The 10,037-nt window shown below is 43.9% G+C and overlaps 1 protein-coding gene across 1 annotated transcript in view; it reads left to right on the forward strand.

Moving 5' to 3' along the window:
- The window catches only part of CAPN15 (calpain 15), a 30,336-nt gene extending 27,945 nt beyond the window's left edge, over positions 1–2,391 (forward strand). The window contains exon 13 of the mRNA XM_078872639.1: positions 54–2,391. Within this exon, the coding sequence (XP_078728765.1) occupies positions 54–228 (175 nt within the window). The 3' untranslated portion in view covers positions 229–2,391. The remainder of the gene's footprint in view (positions 1–53) is intronic.
- Positions 2,392–10,037: the final 7,646 nt, after the last annotated feature.

A 10,037-nucleotide genomic window follows, 5' to 3' on the forward strand; every position in this document is an offset into this window, starting at 1 on the left:
AATCGGTGTGGGCGGGAGGTCACTGACGATGTCCACTGCTTGTTCCCCAACAGGCAGGTGCTGCTGATCCTGTCCCAGCTGGAGGCAAACAGCGGCTTCTCGGTCACGCACCGACTACAACATCGTAAAGCCGGATCGCCGGGCCTCGGGGACTGGGGTCCCCGGGGCCACAACCACGAACCTCGGTTGGGACCCGGTCTGGGGTTACACTCCCCCCGGCCTCTGTAGCGCCAAGCTGGGCGACGCCACAGACTGTTGTCCCTTGCAAAAGGGGCTACGGCCACTGCAGCTCGTCGCGTGATTTATTGCTGCTCTCCTTTGTATCCTCATGGGAATGACTTGATAATTTTCTGACTCCCCCTCCTCCTACGTGTGTGTTCCTGCTAAACGTCGGCAGAATGGCAATCCTCAGTAGTCGTAACACCAAATACCACTTTGCAGGCAACCCCCACTAACTTGTGCGTGTCCAAGAGGCACTACGAGCGTTCTGGTATTTATTGGTGCTGCTATCTCGAAGAGACGGCGTGTTCGTATTTGAAAAAGGCAGTCACTGGAAAGTAATTCTAATTACATTACCTGAATATTGCAGTAAAATGCATCTCAGTGTTTTGTGTATATATGATGTAATTACATTTTTTTGAGAGATTCTATTTAACTTTTAATGATGTGCATCCATTTACTGTATTTGAAAATGCTTTTTGAAAAACTGCATTTTCATCTATTCCAACTACCTATCACGATATGTCCTGTTTTTGGGGGGGAATGGGGTTTCTGTGAGCTTGAAACATTTTAGCTTGGCTCAGAATCAATAGGCAATCCACGTGTCCATTGTATTACCATGTCATGTGTAGGTACAATACACTTGATTCTCAATGTAGCATTGTCGTTGTAATGGGAGTGCTGTCGGTGATTACACGTTTCGATGTCCCCACAAAGGTTCTGAAGCGGCTGTATTTACCCGACTAACAACCGGGCTTTAATGTTGGCGAGACGGCACAAGGCGTAATTTGACGCGCAGTTGTCTGCAAAATACAAAAAAATATCACGACGGCCGTGTCTCGCTGCGCTGAATTTCTTTCGTGGCAGAAGCTGTCGAATAGACTCCAATATTAACGGATGGAAATTATACATACTGATTATAAATGTTTAGGAAAGTAATGAGCATCTCCTTTACCCAGGAAGCAAATTCATCAACACATTTGTCAATAACACTTGACGTAAAAGGCGAGCATTATGTGATGGATGATGTGTTGTGGTCGATGGCCCTCCTTGATAGCAGACACACTGTAGAGTAAAAAACATATCTTCGTTATAAGTTGACACAGGAAGGCTGCGTTGAGCCTCGATTTTGATGATGAGCCCCGATTGAAATGTTCGGCCACTTTGAGAGCATTTTGAAAGTGGCCGAACTCAAAACTTCCATTGAAAATTCACACATGCACAAGGGGATTAATGCTTAAATAGTCGTACAAATGTTCAGGCAACCACCTTTTTTTTTACTGTCGTATACCAGTCATCTCATAGCCCTGCAGCCTGGGAGGTGTCTATGCACATGAGCATTTCTGTGTGACTCATCAACCCCGCCCAACAGCTTCTGCATTTCAAATCGTGTACGCACACACGCGCAAGACACTGGGACATTCGCATGTTTATTTATTATATATTTTACTCTGACCAAATCACCCGAAATGCGCCCATTCTCGTCAGATGTAAGCGAAGCAGGGTTGAGCCTGGATAGTGCCTTGTGTTGGTGAGCATCACTCGCATCATGTTGTAATCAATGTGCCCACATCTATACTGCAACCCGCTTTGGTCCGCACGATGAAGTGTGTTCGAACAATACCCACAACCCACAGAATGGGGAGGCCCTCATCCAGCAGTGGATTGAACGAATGGGTTTCATGTAGATATTTTGGAATGTTGGAATCAAATTAAATGCGATAATGCAACTTCAATAGCGATGTTACAAAGAGTAAATGATGCAAAAGGCTCCCAAATTATCCCATAAATATACTTTTGCTCTTTGAAATGTTGGTTCACCCCTTGTAAACATGTGTCTTGAAGTTGATCGTATTTGCTGCTCAGGTTTTTGGAGTCTATGTAATAGTGTAAATCTCACAATGATATTTTATCTTAGATTTCACCACTCTGTCCCATTGTCAACCACATTCCCTCTCAATTTGCAGATAATATCCGACTGGGAGCCTCGTGTAATTGGCAACCCATTTCCCCTCGTGTGCTTCACTCTTCAATGCTCGGCTGTGTATCGATGTGAGGCTGGGCTTACACTGTACAAGTAGTGAATCGGTAATTTGGTTCTGTGTTGCAACTCGTCCATGGACACTTGATCTCGGTGTAACTGTGTATCCATTCGTATTGTTGTCTGTACACGGGGGGGGGGGGGGGGGGTATGCTCTGCGTGGCGTGCACAGTTATTTATTAGGATAATAAAGGGGTGGTTATCACAACTGCCTGTCCATTTGAAAATGTGCTACATTGGGAATCAAGCACAGTGACTGGTGGATTAAGTGATATTTTCGTTTTCATACGGTGTTGCTGATTATTTTGGTAGTTGTACCTTGTTGCTGTTGCTCTTGTCGTTTTGGCGAGCCAGAAAGATGACCACTTGCGAAGGAGAGACGATGTCCTGGTATCTTGAGTTCTCATCCGGCGAAGCAACGTAAACTTGAATAATGTAACATCTCAAATCATTGCTCGCTCATGCAGTTGTCCCTGTAGAGCGGTGGTTCTTAACCTGGGGGGGTGCGAGACATGGCCAGATGTTTTTAGTACTACTTTGTTTCATCAACCCCTATGTATTTATTAACATAAATGTCTTTAACGCAGTAAAGGTGAAGAACCACTGGCGTTAAGGTTGGGTGGGGGTGGCTGCCAAGGAGAAAGCCTGCCGCATAAGTGATTGCACAGCGGCGGCAAGACGGCCGTTGTTTTCATTCGTATTCAATGTGAAGGTAAAAGGGAAGAGAGATGAGTGAAATCAGGTGCTCTGGACACTTTGGAATATATTTACGGGTGAGGTCAAGTTTGCGAGGTAATAAATCAGCATTTCCCAGCCTGTCGGTACAGCAATAGTGCTAAGTTGTAAGTTCGAAAATTATCCTGTTTGCTGGGAATTTTCCCTCTTTGGCGTTGGAAGACTTAAAAAGTTATGCTTTCATGTAAAACAGATTAATCTCATCGGCAATGATGATCTAACTACCAGCCTCTTCAGACTTTTTTTTTAAGGCGTGTTTTTTTAAATCTCTCGAACGCATTTCGCGTGTACATTCCTACGTTTGTGATGCATTCGCGTTTCTGAATCTGTCAACTTTTGTTTCTGTGACTTCGACGGGTGTGGAAGAGCGTGTGGGCTCAAGGACGATCGTTGGGGAGCCCGCGTCTCCGCTAAATGTCACGGCATCTGAATTCCTTGCGTCGTCCATGCGCGTATTGTAGGAGCGCAAATGACGTGACGAAAATCCGCCTCCCATGAGCAAGTCGGCAGCTTGTTAGTTGGCCTCAATAGGAACGGAAAGATTTTAACTGCACCTCGGCATGTGTTGCAAGGTCTTGCTCTCTCAGTGCTTTGATCCCATCACGCCTGTCACTTAAGCGACTTGATGAGAATCAGGCCTTTGACGTGGAGCCTGAAATTGCGTTGAGCTGAGTTTAGACGTTTTTCCCATCACCTGTGAAGCTGCTGGGGGAAAAAGTACCCAAATAAATGTTACTGGTGAGCCACTTTCATCCAAAAAAATGTGTTGAATGGGCAATTTGTTTTCGCTGTTGATGCAAGTTTGGACCAGCAGTGCTTGTCGTGAGGGTGGTGGCTCAAGGTTAACCTGCACTTTTGTATAAAACGTGAAGCGAATGAAACGCTTGTCTGCGACGTTCCCCTCTTACACGTTGTACCTTCATTGTTGTAATGCCTCGATGCCAAAATAGAATATGTTTCTCGGATATAGATGTACGCACACCGTTTAGAGCATCGTACTTGCCTCCCATCGCTCTTTAACGACCCATGACAATGTAAAACAGGGTTGCAGTACGCGCGTTCAAGCTGGTGCTCATCTTTGGCTCCGAATCGACACAGTTGAACGGCCAACCGTGTTGATTCGGAGCGTGTCAGGGACCAGCGTATGAATCGAGTTGTCCACACACATTCTTATTCTTTGGATCTTTCGGTAAAGTCCCGTAGATGGGTTCAAAGACAATAACAAAAAAACTACGACGTTTCGATCAAGCGTTCGTCATGCTGATGTTCGGATCGAAAGGTAGTTTTTTGTTATTTTCTTCGAAGCTATCTACGTGACTTTACCAAAAGACTCAAAGAATATGAATTCCTGCAGTCACGAAAGCTTTAAGTCAAGAGTTGTACACACACGTTTTGCGCGAGTTGCCTATCGCCAAACTACAAGCTGAATTTGGTTTTGACATTTATCCTCGCCAGAAACTCGATTGCACGATGCTTATCACGCAGCAGCTGCAGCACATCGCATTGCATTCCTATGTTGTAAATACCCAGACTGCTTTGCGCACTTGACACACGAGGTGTTTCCCAGCTGTTGCACACCTGCTCACGTGACATTTCTGCGATGTCACTCGGCGACGTCATCCACAACAGGAGTGGGGGGGGGGTGCAGATTCAGCTTTTGAACATTGATCGGCAACTGGATTGGAGGTGGCTTATACACGAACGTGGTTGCTGCTTGTGAGAGCTGAGACGATGCATGTCTGCTTATGATGCACATCGGGAAATCCTTCGCGGAAGAGATGCGGGTGCGGTTTGAATTGTTTTTTTCTTGTGGCTGTTGGGTTAATCTGTCCAAAATAATAGTTTCATCAGCTTTTAACAACCCAACGTGTAGTGCCATTTAATGTAATGTGTGTAGCACATTGTTTATTGTGTCCAAGGGTATTTTGATAATTAACATTTATACGATACCATGTAATAAGAGTGCTCCAGATTAAAATGTTCTAAGGAGCTGGACTAAGATACGCTAAAATATTACCGTAATCAAACGAGATTACCTTCTGTTAACTGACAATCGGATACTATCTGAAGCTGTGACAGACTTTTGTAATATTTTTCAATCATTATAAATTGATCAGGTCGGTGACCATCAGTTGTGACGAACCTCTGGTCGCTTAGGTTCGATTCCCAACCACGGGAGAGAAAAAAAATCATTGGTGAGCGATTCCTGGGGCCCACCCATCTTCACCAGCCTGCACTGACCAGCGTGGTGAAGTATGGTCAACCTCCACATGGTGGTGGGTAGGCTCTCAATCCAGCAGTGGATTGACAAAGGGCTGTGAATTACCTTCGTTATTGTTCGTGGTGCATGGCATGGGTTACACGTGTTGGTCTACGTGTTAATTGTGGGAAAGCAAGTGCCCAGTTGATTTGTATTTAACTGTTTTGGTTTTATATGTATTTTTTTGATATACAACCTCGGTCAAACTACTGTTTTAAAGAGCTTGAGCACTCGATTTTTCTAAAGGTTTTAGGGTGCTGCCGGTTATTATACCATCATGCGATAAGATGCGCGGACGAGTTGAACAATGCCACTTTCCCAATGTGAATCTGCCGTAGAATTGCAATGACGCTTGTAAAGAAATACTGGTAAAGCATTGTATTTTTATAAAGTCCATAATGCAGATAACGTCACTATGCATAACTTCTCCCAGTGCTATAGTTCTACGCTAGGCGATGTACGTGTGTGTGTGTTGCCGCTGCAAGTTCACTTGTGCATGGGTTAACTTGGTTTCGTGGTCTCTTTGCGCCATGTGTTGGTGAGCCGTTAAACAGCTGAAAAGTGTAACACTTTTGCTCGTTACTTATTATGGCATTCATTTGAGCTGTTTAGGCTGCTGCTATTACGGCACAGAGCATCTAAAGCAAACAGAAAAGCCTGTCACGGTTACAGTGTCCGTTAACATCATGGAAGCATGTGGTCCACATGAATTCTGAAACCACAATAATCACAAGACATAATTATTTCACGAAAATATTTTAGACACCTTTAAAATAAATATATACAGTAAGTTTTATTTTCCACCTCGGAGATCAGAAGTGTAATCATATTGCAGCTGGCTTCTTGATAAAAAAAACAAAACCAGTCAGACGAGTCCCACGAATGCAAAACGTTCACAGTTTTAGCTTTGTCACGCTTCTAACCGCACGTGACCAGGAACAGATGACTCACAATGTTGATGCGTACAGTGAGTGCGCACGCCATGTCCGCCAGGACGGGCTATGTGAGATTGAGCAGCCCCTTGCACGAGACGTGTCAATGCCAGTGAGTGGCTACACTTCGCTTGTGGGGGGCCCGCTCGCGTTGGGCTTGCGTGCCCCCCACACCGCCGATTGGCAACTCCAGTGAGGCGACTGGTGGTGTCAGTGCCGGATTAAGCTCGCGCAGGGCCTGTAGCATATGACATAAAGGGGCCCTAAACATGTGTTAAACACATTTTTTACTTGCATAGTAAAGTAATTGTACTTTTTTATTCGCTATACAGCCAGATAATACGACTAATCGCTAACCTTAAACACCCGGTCGTTCGTAAAAGTTGAAGGCGGTATAGTACTATAGTAATAGAGCAAGTGCAGAATCACTGAACCGGAATTGATAGCTTGAAAGCATTTAGCGCCGGGCCTTTGAAAGCGCGGGGCTACTACATATGGAGTGTAGCTGGTGGGGTAGGGTTCATGCTGTTGATGCAGCTAAAGTAGCTACATATGTAGTAGCTACTACATATGTAGCTACTTGTGCTACTGGGATAATCCGGCACGGGGTGGTGTTTATCCAATCTGACATTGCCCACCATTCTCTGCGAACGATTAATGATTATTGGTGCTGCATCAACAGCATGAACCCTACCCCAGCAGCTAAACTACAAATATCGATACTGCGTGTTTTTAGCCCATCAGCCGATTGTATAGCCAGACCAATATTATTCGGCAGCTATAGTTTAAGCGAGCACACTGCTTGTTTGCGTTATCCTCCAGTATATTAAGGCTCACTGCCACCCTCTGTGACATGACATGGGCCAATTTGGCCAAAATTTCCACGTCTTTCGGGAACGGTAAAAACATTTTTAAAGTAACTGCTTTTATTGCACGTGCCGACAGAGGCGTGAAATATGAGACTCGTCAGGTGATTATTCCCGCATCATGTCATGTAACATTGAATTAACAAAAACGCCCCTCTTGAAGTTATTTGTTAAAGAAATGCGGACCTTGAAAACAAACATTGTTAGTCTGAAAAGTGGTGAAACAACATTACAAAACAGGGGGGGGGGAAACCAGGAACCAGACGTTGCCAAACACTAACCACAGAATGTGACTTCTACGTTTTTTGTTTCCATGAAATGCTACGCCCTAATATGGTTTATCCAGCAAATACAGCACTGTTTTGTATACAACAAAACCTATCCAGTAAAACGAATGTCTCAAACACGAGTCGTCAAAATGAGGCAAATATTTAGAACGAATCATTTATTACATCTCGCACCGTCCCTCTACGCTGTCACCTTGTCCCTACATTCAACACGCATTACTACTACATGGAGTCTCGTCTTACTCTTAGCATAAGACTGATAATCGTCGACTGCTGTTATGCAATAACACAATCTTAAGGCGTCATTCAAACGTTAACAACGTTTATCACGTGCGCATAAACCAAACGCTCGTGTGGTGGGAAAGGTAAGAGCATATACATGCTGATGAAGCTTGGACAATCAACATTTCTTCCTTGTGGAGGTGGGAGGTGGGTGGTGGGTGGGCCCAACAACACACGGGTTTTAATCATGTTGATAACGTTCAAATGTCCTTTAGGTGAACTGCGATTAAATCGAAATTTGAGAACATGGCCCGCTTAGAAATGTTACTCTGTTCAGATAATAGTTGTATAATTTCTGCCATCTGTTACCATTTCCAACAATTTTTTTTGCCCATTTTTGGACATGCAGCGAATGAAACTTGGCCATTCTCGATGGGGTTTGCTCACGGCGTGCTGCGAGCGTGTTGGGTGTGATATCTTGTGCGGTTTAGCTCACTGTAGCAGCCAGGAGCATATGTAGCAACATATAGAAATACAACGAATCGTCACTTCCCGTGATTATCAACTTACAATCTGGCCTTCCGGGCTTACGTTATCAAGCAGAAAATGCTGAAACGCTTTTTTTTGTAATATGGAGACACAAACGGAAATACATTAAAATGTTATTACCCTTAATGCTTCAATAAAAATAAGTTAATGCATTTTTTAAATAGCCAATACAACATTCATTTTGCTTGGGAGGATGTTGCAACTCATTAGCACCGCGTTTGCTTCGTTCTGTCGTACACAGTAGAAAGACGACTGGGCTTACTCATTTGGGGCAGCTGATCTTTGGCGCAGCTGCTGCTTCGTCGTTACGTGATGAGAGGTGCCATTGTCAACTAGCGCATAAGCCGCAGCCGTCCGTTGGGAGAGAGTGTGCACATGGTGCCATTTCAATATGCTGCTTGTTGTATGTCTGAAAAAGTTTTAAAGACATGCCTTATGTAAAATGTATGAGAGCAAAGAAAAACGAGTATGGGAGTATGTTCAGATGAACGTATGGCAATGAATGTGTTTTTTTTAAGTCTGTGAGAAAATTATGGTGATGGTGTACATTTTCTGTAAAGAGAGAAAATAATTGTCTATTCCAAACATATTGCCTGTAAATGTAAGTCTGTAAAGGTGAAACACAAATAAAACTTTCCTATTGACACACGTGCTTGGAATCGCATGCGTGGAACAAACACCGAGACAGATATTGCACTGAGAGACAAGTAAGGTCACGCCCGAGACAAGGTTGTCAGCCGACGAGATGGAGTAACCAACATCAGCTGGTGTGCAGACACTACATATGGATTGTTACATCGCAAGGCCGTGAATGATTGGGGATGTTTGTGCATGACCTTCATCCAGCAGTGGATTGACCACAGCTGATGATGGATTGGCAAACTATGTGCGGTGTAATTGGCCTGCGTCTGCAAGAGCGGATCAATCCCACTCTTGATTCTAATTGCCATCGCTTCCACGACATTCTGCACCAGTTTTGGTGTTTTTTGCTACTTTGTTGCGCCAACAAAATAATCGCCCTTGTTATTGGAACGTGGTTGTTACTGCATGCTGTTACACACTGTAGTTGTAAGACAGATAACACATTCATCAATAACTCTGCCTTTACAACAATAAAAACAAGTGACTTTTCGACCAATGGTTTTTCATCGCACACACTTTAAAACAAATATTGAAAGAAAAATTATTTACGGATGAAAATGTACTACAGTATAATCATTGTCAGCCCTGTCTCAATTCAAGGGCTGTATCGGTCATGGAAGTTGTTTAGACATACTTCAGTGTGGATCGGTGAAAGGATGTGGCCCAGGACCAGTCGAGATATTACTGCAGATTGATGTCAGCCGTGCCTGGGAATCGAACTGATGTTTCAAGATTCAGTGCAATATACTCGTCATTAGCGAGGTTAATAGAGTGGCGCGTTTGTAAGTATACCTACAATAACCACTGCACTTACGCTGGCGATGGAAATTGCCGTTCCCAAAACATAAAGCACCAACATTGGCATGTGGTGTAAACCATTTCAGGGTTTCGGTAAGACCTTGACAGTCATTAAACACATACATTCTGTTTTCACCTCTTAGATCTTAGAGGGATAAAAGGTAAAGTAGAATAGAGCTGCGGAGATCAATAACAAAGTCGAGATTTCTGCACGTTTTGGAAGCATATTTTTTTCTGCTTTGATAGGGGGAAAAATACTCATAACAGTATATATTATTAAAGAACTAAAGACAGCAGTTTAAGCTAGGCCGATGATATGTTACATATGGTAGTATGACGATTGCATGACTTTTATTTAAATGTTCACATGCCACTCGAGCATTTTTCTCTTTTGTTGACACTGTGTTTCATCGTCCCCGTAACCCCCACGCAGAGTCTCCCATCGGTTACCAGGCGCGTGGTGAGTTCACTTGGCCGCGAGACGGG

The sequence above is a fragment of the Lampetra fluviatilis genome, chromosome 35 (assembly GCF_964198595.1).
Source record: "Lampetra fluviatilis chromosome 35, kcLamFluv1.1, whole genome shotgun sequence".
In the NCBI taxonomy this organism is placed as follows: Eukaryota; Metazoa; Chordata; class Hyperoartia; order Petromyzontiformes; family Petromyzontidae; genus Lampetra; species Lampetra fluviatilis.